The sequence below is a fragment of the Mirounga leonina genome, unplaced genomic scaffold (genome assembly GCF_011800145.1).
Source record: "Mirounga leonina isolate KUSES-001 unplaced genomic scaffold, KU_Mleo_1.0 Mir_151, whole genome shotgun sequence".
NCBI classification, from domain to species: Eukaryota; Metazoa; Chordata; class Mammalia; order Carnivora; family Phocidae; genus Mirounga; species Mirounga leonina.
Genome location: NW_023270377.1, coordinates 10,564,634 through 10,585,609, shown reverse-complemented (window position 1 = coordinate 10,585,609; position 20,976 = coordinate 10,564,634). Strand labels below are relative to the sequence as shown.

The 20,976-nt window shown below is 43.9% G+C and overlaps 1 protein-coding gene across 1 annotated transcript in view; it reads left to right on the top strand.

Moving 5' to 3' along the window:
• The first annotated feature begins 7,990 nt into the window (after positions 1–7,990).
• The window catches only part of DAW1 (dynein assembly factor with WD repeats 1), a 50,217-nt gene continuing 37,231 nt past the window's right edge, over positions 7,991–20,976 (top strand). The window contains exon 1 of the mRNA XM_035006575.1: positions 7,991–8,045. Coding sequence (XP_034862466.1) covers positions 8,006–8,045 — 40 coding nt within the window. The 5' untranslated portion in view covers positions 7,991–8,005. The remainder of the gene's footprint in view (positions 8,046–20,976) is intronic.

The window sequence follows — 20,976 nt, the reverse complement described above, 5'->3', positions numbered from 1 at the left end:
TTCTTTTGCATCCAAAAGCAACTTGCAGGCAAATGCACTTCTGTAGAGTATGAGCCACACGGGGAAGTTTAGGTGGGTCAAAGCTTTTGTGTGAGCAGCGTTGTAAGGATCCACACTCCCTTGGGCGTGAATGGAGGACTGCGGGCAGTCTCTGTAGCACCCCGAGCCCCGCCATGGAGGAAGAGTGCAGAGAAACCTGGCTCATGCCCAGCCTGGTTCAGCGGGCTGTGGGAGTGCCCCCATTAAGACTAGCCCTGGAGCCCTAGGGTGGCGAAGCGGCATCATTTGTGGTTCTCCAACCCAGAGGAGATACCTTTTTATAATCTGTGCAAAGGCATGGACCGTGCTAGAGGTGGCCGTGTATAAAGCATTTGCTGGGCATTGTCTGCCCTTGGGTGATTCACGAGTCTGGCGGGCAGAGGGTACCAGCGCACTGACTCGAAACCAACCCCCTTCACCGGCATATTTAGGAAGTGGACCCTTTCATCTGGGTAAACGGAGGAAAGATGGAGATGGTTTGTTATAAGATGTGGAAGGCTGACAGAGAACTCCTTTGGCGTTTTGAGAGCCAGGAAGAAGAAGAATGATACCACCCTTCTGTGAGATAATACTAGAATCCGACAAGCCTTGCAAAGAAACTTCCCCGCATTACTGCAATGAGTGGAAATTGGGTAGAAATGGCAGCTCAATGTGGGTTAGAGAGAGCCCCCCTGTTTCTCATGGTCAAATTGGCGAGTCTAGATATTTGAAAATTTTCAGGATCCATGACTGAGACATGGGAGGTAGAGAGCCTTCTAGGGTCTGCTGGTCTAGAGGAGAAAATGCATATGATGCACAGACTGTCCAGCTGGAATCCAGAGCAAGACGTAGTCACATCTCAGCACCTGGCTGCAGCGAGGTGACAGGGAGCAACCCTGGCAAGTGGGGGGGGGGGGGTTGGTTTGCAAAGTAGGAGGGAGGACCCATGGTAACCGGGACTGAGAATTCTGGGCCTTTCTCCACAAGCCATGATAAGTGGCTATGGGGAGTTCAGAATAAACTCTCTTTGAGGAGGACAAAGAAAATAACAGTTCTGAATGCAATGAGGTTTTATACATGAAATGGCTTCCACAGGAATCCCTGGATTCATCTGAATTTGCTGGAAAGTGGCCAGGTACAGTCTTGTGAATGGGGACTTGAGGAAGGAATCGCCTTAGTCCTGATGTGAAACCCACGGCCACACCGTACGGTTGAATTGAGCATGTGGCGAAGGTAATTAGAGTCTGGTACGACTTTAGAGCTGATGAAGTGGGAGGCCTATCAGGTGGAAGGAATGACAGAATGGAAGCCCATAGCCTGAATAAGTTGGCCATGTTATACTGGAGCCGAACGGAATGAAAGATGATTTGCAGATGAGTAACTCCAGGTGAGGACAGGTGACTTGCTCAAAGGTAACTGATGGCGAGGCCAGGACTGGAACTTCCAACTCCCAGTCCACCATCATTCACCTGCCCTCACCTACTCTCTTGTGAAAACACACAGGCAGCACAAAATCAAGGAACTACAGCATCAAAAGGGAGATTAGACCTCTTATCTAGTTTTGGCTTTCATCCAATTAACACTGTGTTCTGCAGTCACCCTGGCAGCTGGTCAAACTGCTTCAGCTAAAACACTTCCCGTGCTGGGAAATCCTCAGTACTTTTTGCGACAGCCTAGCCCATTACTGGACACACGGGGACAAAGTTCTTTGCATTGAGCTGAAATCTGTCTCTGGGGATCCGGCTCTCTCAACCCTGCCCTCTACCTGCACATAATCAGTTACTTCCTCTTCCAAATGGATCCTCCAAACTCTTGAGCATCAAACACTAATGGAGGACCCACTGTGTGCCGGGCACGGAAGGTGCTGTGATGCCCGCGGCAGCTCCCCTCGTTCGAACATTCTCAAGTCCTTACACACCTTTATTCTTCTCTGGACAATCTCTAGAGTTGTTAAGATCTATAACCCTCTTCCCCCTTCTAAGTCCTCACAGTCCATTTGTTTAAGAAGACAAGGCTATTTGGATCTACAAAGTAGTTATGTCTTAAAGAATGTAAATTCGTTTTAATATTTATACTAATTATACTAATACAAACATAACTAGAAAAGTGTATCTACTGTCAGGTATCATACAAAGGACTCCAAATTGCCTGTATGGGGTTATCAGGGTAATTGTTGATCTATATGATCAATTTGAATGGGAGCCATATGCACACACCCTTCCCCAATTTCAAACAAACAACCTTAGGAAAATAAATGTTTATCACTGTCATCACCAACCTTGATACTTACAGAATGTTTCTGAACAAGCCAGACTCAGAGATAACAACCCCATTAACTTGATGCTGGGATCATCCTTATCTTTCTGATGAGGAAACTGAAGCCTTAGGGGTTAGGGACCTTGCCTAAGAGCACACGTCTGGTAGATGGCAGAGCGAGGTCTCGGGTCAGGCATGCTGCTCTTAGTGGCAGAAGCTCCTGTGGACCAGTCGTGTTCATGTGGCCTGCTTGTCCCAGGAGCAGTCCCTCATTGATTGTAAATGCAGTCCTACTTAGGGACATGCCCCCCCACTCCATAAACACAATCGTTTCAAACTCACCTGAAATCTGATCCTTTCTAGGAATGACTTTCCCCAAGTTACTGTTTTCAGAATTAGGTCCTTTGTACCTGAAGCATGCCTAGCACTGGTAGGCCCTCTATATATACTTAGTGAATCAATTAGTGGCCCCTGGCGCCGCTGGTTTTCTGGTCCCAGATGAGATCAGGTACTCCACAGGTCCTTCAGTGATGTGGAGGCAGAAATGGGAAGAAGGTTCAAAAGCCTGGATGCAGCTCCTCTGGGGTTGCTGTACTGGGATTCCATGACCTGGGAGGCACAGCTGACCTCTCCTGCCGGTCTCTGAACATTCAGATCTCATTCTCTGTACATTCTTTCCAGAAGGCAACTGTACCTCTCTTTTCTACGTACTGCTTTCAATGGGTGCCCCCCAAACTAGTGATTATAGTCTCCCATTAATGTCATGGCTCTTTCCAGGAGGAACTGGGTCAAATGGGAACCACCATGTCCTGCTGGAACCACATTCCTGCCCATCGGTCTCGCCTCAGTGCTGACCCAGATCCTCCAGGCTGACTCCTGCCTCCCTCCGTCGGTCCTTCTTCCCCTCCTTCTTTCTCTCTCCCACTTGTAGACATTCCTCCACCCCCAGCCTTCCTTCACACTCTGATATCCACTGGTGTCTCTCAGCGCATTGGAGACTCCGAAACCCAATTATGTAGAGAATTCCACTGTCTTCCCACACTGTTTCTGGGTTCTCTTCATATCCTTGGATATGGCTGAGCGAGCAGCTTACTGTCCCTGATGATCAGGGAAGACTTCAGGATACATAAAAGGCCCGATGCTAGGGGGAGAGTGTCCACCTTCACTCAGTCCTGGCCAAGCCATTGTAACATATTATACCATATATACTGAGTGGTTTTCAAACTTTATTATTCACCAGAATCACCAGAAAACTTGTTCAAACATGGATTGTTGGGTATTTGCTACCAGCATTTCTGATCCTGTAGGCGGTAGGGTGGGGCAAGAATTTACATTTCTAGCAAGTTCCCAGGTGAGTCTGATGCTGCTGGCCCAGGGCACACTGATAACGGAAACCCAGCGTGGCTTCAGTCCACCAGACAGGATTAGTTTTGGGGAGTAAAGTTAATGCTACTAATCTTTTTTTTTTTTTTTTTTTTTAAGTTTCTGATTGTTCAAGGCAGGTGTCAGCAGGAAGAAACCCAGAGTCAAATGTCACTTTTATATATACAAATCCATTATGATTGCCGATTGTTCCTTTAGTGGGTCAATGGTCAAATCAACACAGGATGGCAGGAATTGATGAAAAAGTATGATACAACTTTTAGAAAGGTCTCTAGAGTAGTCCTGTGAGGAAGTCATACCAAGTTTGCCAGACACTGAGATGAGCACCCACCACCCGGGCAATGTAGGAGTTTTGTTTTTGTAGATTTCTGTACATCATTTATGGCTAATGGCTCTGCACTGGGGGTGAGTTAGCATGAAACAGACATTTACTCAGGTTGAGAGATTCATGCAGCACCTTCCAGGAATGAGTAAATGCTGAGTCAATTAAGCATAGCTTTAACCTCAACGTAAGCCAAGGCCAAAAGAGAAATCTGCCCACACTCATGAACTTCGCTTGCTTCTCTTTGGATCACCACTTCATTTGCATACAAGCCTACTGCCTCCCAAAAAGGGGGGTGGGGGGATTTACACTGGGTACTTGTGACAGGATTCTGGGCTGTCAAGTCAGTACACTAGGAATCCTATCAGCAAAGAGTACCTAGATGTTAGGGAGAAACTGTGAGAGAACTTTGGGACAGTCAGGGTGTCTGGATTTATCCACATCTGGAAAAATGACTCTCAAGTGAAGACAGAGGTGAGGGCTGCTGACCCCTGGTGGGCATGAGCTGTGGGAAGACGGGACTTCAACACCAAGGACCTGTGCCCCAGAGTCTGTAAAGAGGGCTCTGGATGTGATGTGGAGGTGGTGAGGCAGTTCTCTAACTTATGTGGGAGAACTTGGCTTAAACTCTTTGAGCCAAGGGAAGGATGTCAAAAGCTGCAGAGCTGGAATTCTTTTTTTAATAAGCAGAAGGACACCCTGTTAAAGTTTGGTTCAAGGGAGTAGGAGAAATCCTTTACCTGGAACAGAAAGACAAGAGCCACTTAGGAATTTCAGGAACTCCTGGAAATGGAGGGAGTGGTGGAGGATAGATAGGTAACAGTGGTGGAGGCTCTTGGTCTCATAACTAGAGGAAGGTGGAGGTGAAATTAGGGGTGAAGCAGGGAGTGAACTTGAACTTGGGGCTCTCTTAACAAAAGTGGAGCCAGATGGTTCTGTGGTTGTTATCTATATCCTGGAACATTCTGAAGCCTGGCTTGTTCTGTGGAAAGCAAAGGCCACTTTTTATTTTGTAATAATTTCAAACTTTTGGAGAAGTTGCAAGAGTAGGACAAGGAACTTCTCAAAAGGAGCCCTTTGCCTAGCTGGATTCAACATTTTTTTTTCTCAGTGGCTTTATTGTTTCTTATTCATCCACGTAGCCAAACACACGCGTGCGCGCGCACACACACACACACCCCTACACATAAACAAAATTTTCAAAACCATTTGAGAGTTATTGCAGATAAAATACCCCTTTATCTCTAAATAAATAAGTGTATTTTTTTTCTAAGAACAAGGACATTGTCTTATATAACCACAGTGCAATGACCAAAATCAGGAAACTTAATATTGATATAATATCAATATAATCTAAACCACAATGTCTCATCCAATTGTCCCAATCATGTCCTTTACAGCTAATTTTCTTCCTGGTTCAGGATCACTCAGTGCATTTAATTGTTCTATGTCTTTAGTGTCCTTTAATCTGAAGCAGTTTTCATTGTTTTGTTTTTTTTTCTTGACCTTGACAGTTATTTTGTACAATTTCTTTAATTTGGGTTGTCCTCATGTTTCCTCATGATTAGAGACAGGTAATGCTTTGCAGGCAGGAATTCCAGAGAATTGCTGTGTTCTTGTCATTGGATTGTATTCGGAGGTGTATGAATGTCAGTTTGTCCGTACATTGGGGATGTTAACTTCGATTCCAATGGTTAAATGGTGTCTACTGGATTTCTCCATTGTAAGGTTACTATTTTTTCAAAGGCCTCATTTAAAATGTCACAAGCATAAACAGTAAATGGGTGAACAAAATCTACTAAAGCCTTCCTTCTTTCTTTTTTTTTTTTTTAAAGATTTTATTTATTTATTTGAGAGAGAGAGAATGAGAGACAGAGAGCATGAGAGGGAGGAGGGTCAGAGGGAGAAGCAGACTCCCCACCGAGCAGGGAGCCCGATGCGGGACTCGATCCCGGGACTCCAGGATCCCGACCTGAGCCGAAGGCAGTCGCTTAACCAACTGAGCCACCCAGGCGCCCTATTTCTTTCTTTTTTTTTAAGATTTTATTTATTTGAGAGAGAGAGAGAGAGAGCTGGGGGAGGGGCAGAAGGAGAGGGAGAGAATATCAAGCCTACTTCATGATGAGCAGGAGCACAAGGTGGGGCTCAGTCCCATGACTCCGAGATCATGACCTGAGGGGAAACCAAGAGTCCAACATTTACCTGACTGAGCCACTCAGGAGCCCCAAGACTTCCTTGTTTCTATAGATGACCTCTTTGCCCTTCCCCACTTAAACCTCTTCCAGAGTCTTAATGATTAGGGGAGACTTTGAGCTAGGAGGAATCTTAGATTTCATCTGTTTTTCTGTTTCCCAAGTGTGGGATGCTATGATTTTTGTGTCTTCCCGTTTGTATTAGGCTTAATTGTTTCACACCGTAGCAGAGGCTCTCCCATTTCAGTGATTTCTCCAACCTTCTGACTACATGAAGTAGAAAGGCTCAGCTGGTGCTAGGCTGTCTTGAAAATTTCAAATAGTTGATTTTTCATATATATATATATATATATATTTTAAGAAAGGGAAGGCCTTAGGTTCATAGTCTCTGGTAGGCAATAGTATAAGTTCATTCAATAGCATTTTAAAAATCATGTTTGGGCGCCTGGGTGGCTCAGTTGGTTAAGCGACTGCCTTCGGCTCAGGTCATGATCCTGGAGTCCCGGGATCGAGTCCCGCATCGGGCTCCCTATTCAGCAGGGGGTCTGCTTCTCCCTCTGACCCTCCCCCCTCTCATGCTCTCTGTCTCTCATTCTCTCTCTCGCAAATAAATAAATAAAATCTTAAAAAAAAATAAAAATAAAAATAAATAATTAAAAAAAAAATAAAAATCATGTTTATTTTTACAGTTACCTGTTGCTCCTCATTGAAAATTGGGTAAAACTCTAATTTACAGGATTAACAATAATTTTCTTTCAAGTTCCCATTTAAAAGCGTGAAGTACAATGAGTGAGTCGATTTGGAGAAACTGTAAGAACTCAAGGGAAACTTTTAGGTGCAGGGGCATGGAAGCGATGAGTGGACGTGGCCCACAGTTGTGCAGGCCGCAGACGAAGCGCTTACCTTCGGGGAAATTCCGACCTTGGCATTTAGGCCAAAGTCCTCAAAGGAAATGGACAGTCTGGCCCCGCTGATTCCTCCCGGCCGCCCGGTCTTCCTCGTGGGAACCGGACTGGGCAGGCGAAGAACCGATTCCGGCAAGAAACAGGCCACAGAAAGGTCCGGAGAGCCTTGAACCTGGGTGGACAGTGCCGCGTGGGCCCCAGGGGACAGGCTTCTGACACTCCTGCCTTCCCATCCCGCCTCCGCGGCTCGCTAGCTGGGCAGGGGCGGGTTGTCTCACTTTCTCTGATTCTGGGGGTCCCATGCGGGGGGGGGGGGGGGGAGAAATGGTGCACATCTCAAACCTCTGGTCGTCTCTACAGCCACAGGGGTTTAAGGCGCCAAGCGCAGCGTACCGCACAGCGTCAGGAAATGTAGCCGCTTGGTCCCAATTCTTCTGTGGGGACAGGGACAGGCCTGGAGGAGAGGCAGGGAATGCAGGCCCGGAGGGGATTTTTCTCCCGTCTCTCCTCCTTGGGAACTCAATGGGCCACAGTGGGCCCGGCCGCGCCTCGCCCCTTGTGCGGTCACCCTGACTGGGGACGCGAGGCCCCCGCCACCCGGTCCCTGCGCGGCCCAGGCACCGAAGGTGCGGAGGGAGCGAGGGAGGCAACGCTGTCTTCAGCCACGCGCCCTGGAGCCCCCGTCCGCCCCAGGGAACAAGCAGGCAGGTGCGGGCTCCCGCGGGGGCAGGGCGGGCCCCCCGGCCGCGCCTCGCGGGGCCGACGCCCCCCAACCCGCCCGGGGCCGCCCGCGCCGCAGACCGCACCCCGGAAGCCGGCGCGCCCAGCTCCGCGTCCCGGAAGCTCGCGCATGCGCGCCGAAGACCCGCAGCTGTTTGGCCGTTTCCATGGCTACGAAGAGCGTTGCCCGGGGGCCTGGAAAGGAGAAAATGAAGCTTAAGAGCCTCCTGCTCCGGTATTACCCGCCAGGTACCGGCCAGGCCGCCTCCGTGCTGGCGTGGGGTCCTGGGCTCTGGCTCTGGGAGGCTCCGCGGCGGCGGAGGGTGCGGGGACTCGAGGGGACGGCGGGGTCCCCTCGTGGGTGATCCATGTGGGGGGCAGGTGGCCGGGCGAGTCCCAACAGGGGCCCCCCACTCCTCTCGCTCCTTCGGTTGCTGGACGCTGTTGCTCGAAACATTCAAAGTGATTTTTAAAAGCGTTCTTTAAACGTTGACGTTGCTGAGTTATAATACCTTTCTGGCTGCTTAGGAATGTGGCAGATGGGGAGGGAGGGGCGGTGATCAGTGATGTCCCAAGAGACTGGTTTCCGGAAGGGACGGCGCTGACGAGGAGCTCATTGCTCTTTATTTTAAACATAGCAGAGTGATCACGTCGAGGTGCGTTGAGTATGAAAAGGAAAATGCATATGCAACAAAGTATATTAACTGAGTGTCCGCATTCCAGACCACACATATCAGTTGACCCACACGTTTTTGTTTTTTTTTAAAAAAGATTTTATTTATTTATTTGACAGAGACATAGCGAGAGAGGGGACACAAGCGGGGGGAGTGGGAGAGGGAGAAGAAAGCTTCCCGCGGAGCAGGGAGCCCGATGCGGGGCTCGATCCCAGGACCCCAGGATCATGACCTGAGCTGAAGGCAGACGCTTAATGACTGAGCCACCCAGGTGCCCATCTTTTTTTTTTTTTTAAGATTTTTATTTATTTATTTGACAGAGAGAGAGAGAGACAGCGAGAGAGGGAACACAAGCGGGGGGAGCGGGAGAGGGAGAAGCAGGCTTCCCGCCGAGCAGAGAGCCCGATGTGGGGCTCGATCCCAGGACCCTGAGATCATGACCTGAGCCGAAGGCAGACGCTTAACGACTGAGCCACCCAGGCGCCCCGACCCACACGTTTTTTGAGGGCCACCAGGCGCTCTGTGCCCCGGGGCTTCCAGCTAGAAGGTCACAGTCCTTGATTCCAATGAGTTAAGGAATTTCAAAATACGCGACAGAACGCTATAGTTTTAGAGTGGGACAAACTTGTCTAGTTGTCTTGTTTCACAGGTGAGGACTTGGTCACCTTTGAAGAATGAGTGAAGCCCGCTGGTCACCCAGCTCATTAGGTACAGAAATAAGGGCAGAACTCTTGGGTCCAATCCAGAACTCACTTTAAAAATAAGAGTAGGGGCGCCTGGGTGGCTCAGTGGGTTAAGTGTCTGCCTTGGGCTCAGGTCATGGTCCCAGGGTCCTGGGATGGAGCCCCTCGTGGGGCTCCCTGCTCAGTGGGGAGCCTTGCTTCTCCCTCTCCCTCTGCTTGCCGCTCACCCTGCTTGTGCTCTGTCTCTCAAATAAATTTTAAAAATCTTTTAAAAATAAATAAAAATAAGAATATAAAATAAAAAAGTCTGCAAAACTTTTTAAAAATTTTAAATATATATATATTTAAAGCAAGAGAGGGAACACAAGCAGGGGGTCGGGAAAGGGAGAAGCAAGACTTTCTGCGGAGCAGGGAGCCCGATGTGGGGCTCAATCCCAGGACCCTGGGATTATGACCTGAGCCGAAGGCAGACGCTTAACGACTGAGCCACCCAGGCACCCCAAAGTCTGCAAAACTTGCCACAAAGCAGTAGATGACCAAATATCCTTGCCAGATGAGAAGTTTGGGCTTCCCTGCATGGGTGAGCCTGGCAGCAACTCTCACCAGTGTGAAGTGAACATTTGTAGTAAAATTATAACTCATTTTCTCCCTCTTAGAATTACAGTTAAAATAACATGAAAAGGCTCTAGATGTGAGAGGTAGCACATAGGAAATTGTAAATAGCTTGTTCTCTGGAAGCATTCACAACTTTACTTTGGCTGTGCTTGGTGTAGGCTCGTGCTGGTTCCCATTGACTGATATGTGAATGACTTGCTTTCATTCATCCCTTTGCTGTGGAGTGTAGGTTAGGAAGATGAGCTCTGGGTCCATAATAACTGGCTCTCACCATGTACAAATTTTGTAACTTGGTCAATTTGTTTCTATCCATTGAGGTGTTTTGATCATCAAGTCACATGGTGATAATAACACCCATCTTGCCCGTCTACTGACCCTTTGCAGCTGCTCTCCCATTTATCTCTTTCCCTTCAGAGCAAACGTCCTTGGAAGAACAGTGTCCCCGTTTCTCTTCTGTCTTCTGTCTTGGACTCACTCCTATCCTGTTTTCACCCTCATGGCCCCACTGAAACTGCGCTCTTCAAGATCCTCAGTGACCTCCAACATCACTCAGCCCACTGGCCGCCTCTCTGTCCTTCCTTTCCTGATCTGACAGCAACATTTGATGCATTTGACTACTTCGTCCCTTGGCTCCCAGGACACACTGGTTTTTAATCCTGCTTTATTGTCACTCCTTCTTCATCCATCTTGTTGGCTTCTCTTCCTTCTGATCTTAATGTTGGAGCTCTGTCCTTGGACTGCTCTATCTATACTCATCAGTTAGGTGATCTCATCCATTCTCCAGGTTTAATAACCTGAGGGAGTAGTCCTGAGAACCTACCTCACGGCCTGTCTGATTGTTCATTTGGATGTGCAATGTGCATCTCATACGGGGCATCCTATGGTCTCTCTCCTCTGTGAATGGCAGCTCCATTCCTCCATCTGCCTGAGCCAAAACCTTGGACTCATCCTTTTCTCCCATCTTACATACTCCACATTTGGTCCAGTAACAAATCCTGCCAACTCACCTTTAAAATATATACAGGATTCAGCAGTTTTACCCCACAGCAATGGCTACCATGCTTTCTATTGCTAAAGCTTCCACCCTTGCCCCACTTCTGTATATTTTCATCACAGCAGCAGGATGAGTGCTAGAACATAAATCTGATCATGTCACTCTTATGCTTGAGCTCTCCAATGGCTTCGCATTTTACTTAAAATAAAAGGGCCATGATCTCCAAGGCCTTAATCTCCAAGGCCCTACAGGACCTTCCCTGCTTTTGCCTTTGACTTCACCCTGCTTCCCCTCCAGCAACACTACTCTTCTTGGTGTTCCATGGATGGGCTGGGTATGCCCCCACTCAGGGTCTCTGCACTTGCTACTCTTTTTGCTTGGAATAATCTTCCCTGGACATCTGCATAGCCAGCATTCTCACGTATTTTTGGCTCTGTCCTTAAAAGTAAGTAAAGTGAGTAAATTGAAGCCTCCCTTTCTAGAATTTCTACAATTTCCAACTTCTCCTCAAGATATTTCATAGCATCCTCCGCTGCTTTGTTTTTTTCCTAGCATTACCTCAGTTCAATGCACCACAATTTTACTTATTTTGCTTAGTCACCCGACTTAGAATAAAATCTTCATGAGGTCCTGGACTTTGTCTGTTTTGTTTACTACCGCATCTCTAGCACTTAGAGTAGTTAGAGACTGGTCAATAAAGAGGCATTCACATATTTGTTGAATAAATGAATGAGTTTAATGAGATGATGTGTGTTGAGTAGAATGCCTCGAGCTCCTCCTGAAATAGGAATAGGTCAGACAGATGATTGATAAGATTCTCTCCAGCTCTGAAAGTCCAGGGTTCCAACAACCATGTCACATTCAATAAGGCTTTAGACTTACACTTGCAACTATTGCCTTAATGATTATCTTATAATGAAGTCATATCACTTAGCATGTTAGACACTTAATTTCTGAATTCCAGTCTTTGGTGAGCCATACATTATATGCACGTTTCCAAGGTACTACTGAATAGCAGGTGGGCGTTGAAATAACATTATCAAGTAGGAAAAAAATCACTCACCACTGAATCATTCTTGTGTTACGTTTATCCCTTCTGCAATTTTGTTTAATCTCTTAATCCAGAGATTTCAGTCCTCCTACTTTCTTTTGAGTAACATATATGTCAGGAGCATTCCATTGTTGGCATCCATGGAATTGTCCCTCTCCCTCCTAAAGGTACATAGCAGTAATATGGCTAATTGAGCATGGGCATTCTCTTTTTATCTCATTCATTAATTCATAAGCTCTTCACTTTGTGAAGAGTGGGTGTTGCATACGTGCTTTTCAACTGACTCAGGCATGACTGTCTTTGTCTTTTACTTCTTGTGTGTAGGCCCCTAGTTTTTTGGGCCACGAGAAGGAGATAATAAACATTAATTAGACTAGTTAATATTCTGAGCACTTTAAAGGTCTCTGTTGGTTGAATGTGATCGGAGTGAGGAATACCCACATCTTTTGAATCTTAGTACATTGCAGAATTTTGGGGGGGGACAGTTTCTTACTTAAGTGTTTTTGGGAATCATGCCTAATGCACAAAATTTCACAACCAGGGGCAGATGGAGAACATTAAGATACTATGGGAAGCAATCCCTGAAGAACAACATGTGCTCCTGGGAGCATCTTTGTCTATTTTCTTCTTGTATTCTTCACTGTGCATGACCCAGCCTGTGGCTCATACTGCAGCTCAGTGGTCATGGGAAGGGTGAGCATTTGACCTTGATGTTTTGTAACAGTGGAACAGTCCAATGCACAGGTTTCAGATTTTGCACTTTGTTTTCTAGGTCCATTTGTATAGTAACCCAACTAATTTAGTAGTCAACTTTAAAGACTTTTAACATTTTTTATTTTATAAGAAACAAGATAGTAGTGAAAAAAAAGAATGCAATATTTTGTGAATTTGCCAAAATTATTTAGTGCATTTCCTTAGGATATTAAATTATGGTGTGTGGGCTGTCAAGTGCTAATTCTTTCCAACCTTTCTCTGAGTTACAGATTAGGATTATATTATTTACTCATTGTTTACATCATTTATTTACTCAACTATATTGAATGCCTACTTTCCTCAAGAATAAACAGTGCATATTGAGTACTCATACATGATGCAAAATACTTAAAATTACAGAACAGGAAAGAAGCAGTCCTTAATTATAGTGATGCCTTAAGCTGATAGAAACTTTGCATGATATCTGAATTTTTAAATAACCTTATGGGGATCTTGATCTTGATCTTCAGGAGTTTATATGCTAATAATGTTAATCGTTATAATTTTTCTTCCTTTTTCTCCATGTTCTAATTTTTCTCTTACTTTTTTTTTTCTATCATAAGAGTAGTATTTACTTTTAACAAAATTCTAAAAAATACATAAAGGGATAGCTAAGATCATGCTCAACGCACTGAGGGTGTGATGGTTCTTTGAATGGAGCCGCCTGACATATCTACCAATAGTGAGAATGCCCATTTCCTCAACTTAGCTAATATTTAGTATTATCAGTCTTTGCCATCTTTGCTATTCTGATGAGTAAAGATTATATCTCTTGTTGTATTTTGTATTTCTTTTTAATGGAGTTGGGAACATTTTATTTCAGTCTGTTTATTGACCATTGTCCCTCTCTGTTTGCAAACTGACCGTTCTTGCCTTTTGTCCATTTTCTCTTTAAAAATCATTTTTTAGACTTCTTTATATTAAGTTCTTTAAGCTTTGTATTTATAGTTGAATATGATTTTTTGCTGATTATCGTTTTTCTTTAACTTTGTGAAATCTTCTGTGTAGAAGCTTCAAACTTATTTCAGACAAATGCATCATTTTTTTTCTTTTTTAGGTGTTAGGTTTCACATCATGCTTAAAAAGCCAATTACCTACACTAAGATGTAAATATGTTCTATTATTTTGACTGTTCTATATTTTGTTTTTAATATTAAAATCTCTAATCAATCTAGAATATATTTTTGTATATTGTGTAGTAGCAATCCAGTTTTATGAATTTTTCCAAAATCCAACTGATTATTACATCATTATTTATTGCATAATTTATTCTTTCCCCATTAATTTAAAATATTACCTTCAGTTTAGTTTTAAACTCCCATATGTAGGTGATTCTATTATATTGATTTTATATCTAATTTTGTTTCAGAATCACACTTTATTGTTTTAGAGTTTGTTGTAATATATGGTGAATTTTCAAATTCCAAAAAATAAAATCATTATAATTAGTTTAATTCATAGATTGATTTGACGTGTTTATAATATTACATTTTCCCATCTAGAAATGTGTGTCTCCATTTATCACAATTTTCCTTTTTGTTCAATACTACAGCTAGGCCTTGCACATTTCTTGTTAATTTTATATTTAGGTGTTCAATGCAATTATAGATGTGATCTTTCCTTTACTTGAATCTTCCCTTGTCAGTGTATCTAATTCTTATTTACTTTTTTTTTTTTTAAGATTTTATTTATTTATTTGACAGAAAGAGACACAGCGAGAGAGGGAACGCAAGCAGGGGGAGTGGGAGAGGGAGAAGCAGGCTTCCCACGGAGCAGGGAGCCCGATGCAGGGCTCGATCCCAGGACCCTGGGATCATGACCTGAGCCGAAGGCATACGCTTAACGACTGAGCCACCCAGGCACCCCTATCTACTTCTGATCTTAGCTTTTTGTATTCTATTTATTTTTTCTAAACCCACTTAAATCCTTTCTAGGACACGCAGCATATAAATAGGTTTTTGAGAAGATTTTTACAATGTTATAACATCCATATTTTATTGAAAAGGTTAATGTGGAACAAGAAGCCGATTTTTACTCTAAGAAAATAACAGTATTTACAATGGCTGGCTCTCCACTGATCCTTTCTTTTTTCTTTGTAAGTTTGCTTCTTAGACTGTAAGTCTGGTTTCAAGTCTTTGATATGAAAAGGTCACTTCTTGGGGAAAAGAAACAAAATAGAACTATCCCAAACTAGCCTTTTAGTTAGAGTTGTTTCCCTGCTGTGTCCTGGTGTTCTGGTCATTAAAAGCATATGGAATGATTTTTCTTTTTTTTTTTTTTTTAATTTTATTACGTTATGTTAGTCACCATACAGTACATCATTAGTTTTTGATGTGGTGATCCACGATCCATTGTTTTTGTATAACACCCAGTGCTCCATGCAGTACGTGCCCTCCTTAATACCCATCACCGGGCTAACCAATCCCCCATGCCCCCTCCCCTCTAAAACCCTGTTTGTTTCTCAGAGTCCATAGTCTCTCATGGTTCATCTCTCCCTCCAATTCCCCCCCTTCATTTTCCCCTTCCTTCTCCTAACGTCCTCCAGGCTATTCCTTATGTTCCACAAATAAGTGAAACCATATGATAATTGACTTTCTCTGCTTGACTTATTTCACTTAGCATAATCTCCTCCAGTCCCATCCATGTTGATGTAAAAGTTGAGTATTCATCCTGTCTGATGGTTGAGTAATACTCCATTGTATATATGGACCACATCTTCTTTATCCATTCGTCTGTTGAAGGGCATCTCGGCTCTTTCCACAGTTTGGCTATTGCGGACATTGCTGCTATGAACACTGGGGTGCATATGGCCCTTCTTTTCACTACATCTGTGTCTTTGGGGTAAATACCCAGAAGTGCAATTGCTGGGTCATAGGGTAGCTCTATTTTTAAATTTTTGAGGAACCTCCACACTGTTTTCCAAAGTGGCTGTACCAACCTGCATTCCCACCAACAGTGTAAGAGGGTTCCCCTTTCTCCACAACTTCTCCAACATTTGTTGTTTCTTTCCCTGTCCATTTTTGCCATTCTAACTGGTGTAAGGTGGTATCTCAATGTGGTTTTGATTTGGATTTCCCTGATGGCTAATGATGATGAACATTTTTTCATGTGTCTGTTAGCCATTTGTATGTCTTCTTCAGAGAAGTGTCTTTTCATATCTTCTGCCCACTTTTTGACTTGATTATTTGTTTTTTGGGTGTTGAGTTTAAGAAGTTCTTTTTTTTTTTTTTTAAAGATTATTTATTTATTTATTTGAGACAGAGAGAATGAGAGAGAGAACATGAGAGGGGGGAGGGTCAGAGGCAGAAGCAGGCTCCCTGCCGAGCAGGGAGCCCGATGCAGGACTCGATCCAGGGACTCCAGGATCATGACCTGAGCCGAAGGCAGTCGCTTAACCAACTGAGCCACCCAGGCGCCCAAGAAGTTCTTTATAGATCTTGGATACCAGCCTTGTATCTGTAGTGTATTTGCAAATATCTTCTCCCATTCTGTGGGTTGCCTCTTTGTTGTGTTGACTGTTTCCTTTGCTGTGCAGAAGCTTTTTATCTTAATGAAGTGCCAAAAGTTCATTTTTGCTTTTGTTTCACTAGCTTTTGGAGATGTATCTTGAAAGAAGTTGCTGTGGGTGATGTCAAAGAGGTTACTGCCTATGTTCTCCTCTAGGATTTTGATGGATTCCTGTCTCACATTGAGGTCTTTCATCCATTTTGAGTTTATCTTTGTGAATGGTGTTAGAGAATGGTCGAGTTTCATTCTTCTGTATATAGCTGTCCAATTTTCCCAGCACCATTTATTGAAGAGGCTGTCTTTTTTCCATTGCATGTTTTTTCCTGCTTTGTCAAAGATTATTTGACCATAGAGTTGAGGGTCCATATCTGGGTTCTCTATTCTGTTCCATTGGTCTATATGTCTGTTTTTGTGCCAGTACCATGCTGTCTTGGTGATCACGGCTTTGTAATATAGCTTGAAATCGGGCAACGTGATGCCCCAGCTTTGTTTTTCTTTTTCAACATTTCCTTGGCGATTCGGGGTCTTTTCTGATTCCATACAAATTTTAGGATTGCTTGTTCCAGCACTTTGAAAAATGTCATTGGAATTTTGATTGGGATGGCATTGAAGGTATAGATTGCTCTGGGTAGCATAGACCTTTTTAACAATGTTTATTCTTCCGATCCATGAGCATGGAATGGAATATTTTTCCATCTTTTTGTGTCTTCTTCAATTTCTTTCATGAGTGTTCTGTAGTTCCTAGAGTATAGATCCTTTACCTCTTTGGTTAGGTTTATTCCGAGGTATCTTATGGTTTTTGGTGCTATTGTAAATGGAATTGTTTCTCTAATTTCTCTTTCCATAGTTGCATTGTTAGTGTATAAGAAAGCAACTGATTTCTGTGCATTGATTTTGTATCCTGCCACATTATTGAATTGCTGGGTGAGTTCTAGTAATGTGGGGGTGGAGTCTTTTGGGTTTTCCACATAAAGTATCATGTTGTCTGCAAAAAGAGAGAGTTTGACTTCTTCTTTGCCAATTTGAACACCTTTTATTTCTTTTTGTTGTCTGATTGCTGTTGCTAGGACTTCTAGTACTATATTGAACAATAGTGGTGAGAGTGGGCATCCTTGACATGTTCCTGATCTTAAGGGAAAGGCTCTCAGCTTCTCCCCATTGAGGGTGATATTCGCTGTGGGTTTTTCATAGATAGATTTTATGAATTTGAGGAATGTTCCCTCTATCCCTATACTCTGAAGAGTTTTAATCAGGAAAGGATGTTATGTTTTGTCAAATGCTTTTTCTGCATCAACTGAGAGGACCATATGGTTCTTCTCCCTCCTCTTATTAACGTGTTCTATCACATTGATTGATTTGTGAATGTTGAACCACCCTTGCATCCCGGGGATAAATCCCACTTGGTCGTGGTGGATGATCCTTTTAATGTCTTGTTGGATCCTATTAGCTAGGATTTTGTTGAGGATTTTGGAATCTGGAGTCTGAAATTCTCCTTTTTGATGGGGTCTTTGCCTGGTTTGGGGATTAAGGTAATGCTGGCCTCACAGAATGAGTTTAGAAGTTTTCCTTCTCTTTCTATTTTTTGAAACAGCTTCAGTAGAATAGGTATTATTTCTACTTTGAATGTTTGGTAGAATTCCCTAGGGAATCCATCAGGCCCTGGACTCTTGTTTTTTGGGAGGTTTTTGATCACTGCTTCAATCTTGTTACTGGTTATTGGCCTATTCACGTTGTCAATTTCTTCCTGGTTCCGTCTCGGCAGCTTATAGGATTCCAGGAAGGCCTCCATTTCATCCAGATTGCTCAGTTTATTGGAATATAGTTGTTGATAATAATTTCTAATACTTGTTTCTATTTCCTTGGTGTTAGTTGTGATCTCTCCCCTTTCATTCATAATTTTATTAATTTGGGTCCTTTCTCTTTTCTTTTGGATAAGTCTGGCCAGTGGTTTATCGATCTTATTAATTCTTTCAAAGAACCAACTTCTAGTTTCTTTGATCTGATCTACTGTGTTTCTGGTTTCTAATTCATTGATTTCTGCTCTAATTTTAATTATTTCTCTTTTAATGCATGGCTTAGGCATCGTTTCTTGCTTTTTCTCTAATTCTTTAAGGTGTAGAGTTAGTTGGTGAATTCAGGATTTTTCTATTTTTTGAGTGAGGCTTGGATGGCTATGTATTTCCCCCTTAGGACCGCCTCTGCAGTATCCCATAGGTTTTGGACCGATGTGTTTTCGTTCTCATTGATTTCCATGAATTGTTTAAGTTCTTCTTTGATTTCCTGGTTGACCCAAACATTCTTGAGCAGAGTGGTCTTTAGCTTCCAAGTGTTTGAATTTCTGCCAAATTTTTTCTTGTGATTGAGTTCCAGTTTTAAAGCACTGTGTTCTGAGAATATGCAGGGCATAATCTCAGTCTTTTGGTATCAGTTGAGACCTGATTTGTGACCCAGTATGTGGTCTATTCTGGAGAAAGTTCCATGTGCACTTGAGAAGAATGAGTATTCTGTTGTTTTAGGGTGGAATGTTCTGTAAATATCTATGAGGTCCATCTGGTCCAGTGTATCATTCAAAGCTCTTGTTTCCTTGTTGATTTTCTGCTTAGATGATCTGTCCATTGCTGAGAGTGGAGTATTGAGGTCTCCTACAATTAGCATATTATTATCAATATGACTCTTTATTTTGGTTAACAGTTGGCTTATGTAGATGGCTGCTCCCATGTTGGGTGCATAGATATTTACAATTGTTAGATCTTCTTGTTGGATAGACCCTTTAAGAATGATATAGTGTCCTTCTGTGTCTCTAATTACAGACTTTAGTTTAAAATCTAATTTGTCTGATATAAGAATTGCTACCTCAGCTTTCTTTTGAGATCCGCTGGCATGGAAGATGGATCTCCATCCCTTCACTTTCAGTCTGGATGTATCTTTAGGTTCAAAATGAGTCTCTTGTAGGCAGCATATGGATGGGTCCTGTCTTTTTATCCAATCTGCAACCCTGTGCCATTTTATGGGGGCATTTAGGCCATTCACGTTGAGAGTGATTATTGAAAGATATGAATTAATTGTCATCATGTTGCCTGTGAAGATGTTGTTTTTAGAGATTGTCCCTGTAAATTTCTGTTGTATATCACTCTTAGGGTCTTTCTCCTTTTATAGAACCCCCCTTAATATTTCTTGCAGGGCTGGATTAGTGGTCACATATTCTTTCAGTTTCTGCCGGTCGTGGAAGCTCTGCATCTCTCCATCCATTCTAAATGACAGCCTTGCCAGATAAAGTATTCTTGGCTGCATGTTCTTCTCATTTAGTACCCTGAATATGTCTTGCCAGCCCTTTCTGGCTTGCCAGGTCTCTGTGGATAGGTCTGACGTTATTCTGATTTTCCTCCCTCTGTATGTAAGGAATCTCTTCACCCTAACTGCCCTTAAGATGGTTTCCTTGGTTCTAAGATTTACAAGTTTTACTATTACATGCCGCGGTGCTGGCCTTTTTCCTTGATCTTGGGAGGGGTCCTCTCTGCCTCTAGGACGGGAATGTCTGTTTCATTCCGCAGATTAGGGAAGTCCCAGCTACAATTTGCTCAAATACACCTTCTAGTCCTCTCTCTCCACTCCCTCCGGGATTCCAAATATTCTGACATTGGAACGCTTCATGGTGTCACTTATTTCTCTGATTCTATTTTCATGGACTCTGAGTTGTTTTTCCCTGGTGTCCTCTTTTTCCTTTTTATCTATTATATTGTCTTCCAGGTCGCTTATTCGTTCTTCTGTCTCACTTACCCTAGCTGTTAGATTATCTAGATTGGATTGGATCTCGTTGATAGCATTTTTAAGTTCTGCCAATTCAGCTTTCATTTCTGCCCTTAGAGACTCTATGTTGCCATTAATTGATTTCTCCATTCTAGCCATTGTCTTCACAATTGCTAGCCTGAATTCCATCTCTGACATCTTGGTTAAATCTGCATCCATTTGTAAATCTGCAGCATAAGTCATAATCTCTGAGTCTTTTCTATTTTGGGGGTTCCTCCTACTCATTCTGTTGATGGGTGTTTGAGGGAATGTATAGAGTCCAAATTATTGACCAGAACCCAAGCAAGATGCACCTGTTTTCTTGGGACCTTAGGGTTGCTGGCCTCTTGTTTTCCCAGCCTTCCTCTGGGGGGAGGGGTCTGCTGCGCTGGTACTCAGGCAACCTTGTTTGGGCGGAGTTGCCCTGCCCCCCCATGGCGGGGTATGGGCTCAGCGGGAATCAGTTTTTGGGGCTTTTGTTCTCTGGTGGCTTTCCCTGGTGGCTTTCTGCGTCTCTTCCGTGAGTCAGAGCAGAAGAGACCATTTCCAGTCCTCTGGCTCAGAGCAGAGAGATCGCAGTCTGTTCTTCAGTGGGCTCTCCAGGCCACACTGTCTCCATTTCTGTCCATGCTGCTATAAACTGCAGCGGCCTGGGTTGTGCGCCCCTCCGCAGCACCCCCAGTCCTGCCTCCAGGTTGGGGCACATCTCTGCCCTTTGTGCTTCTAAAACTGCCAGCTGTTCCCAGTTCACCTGCGTGACCCCACCGCTCCGGGTTTCTGCCCCGGGGGCTGCTCTAAATTCCTTTCCCTGCCGCTACTGGTCTCCGAGTCTGTGCCCCGTCCCCAGCGTGTGAGGCTGTCCCTCACCGGTGGTGTAGGATCCCCACGGACAGGCTCCCTTCCGCTGCCGTTTATCCTCTGATATCTGCCCGCGGAATCAGGGCTCCCTGCTTCGTACCTCAAAACCACCTGCCTGCGATATTCTGCTTGTAGAGATCCAGATCTTCTTACATCTCAGGCTCATTTCGTGAGTGCTCAGAGTGGTCTTGTAGATATCCAGCTCAATTCCGGGGACCAGTTGAAAAATAGGGTCCCCTACTCCTCTGCCATCTTTCCT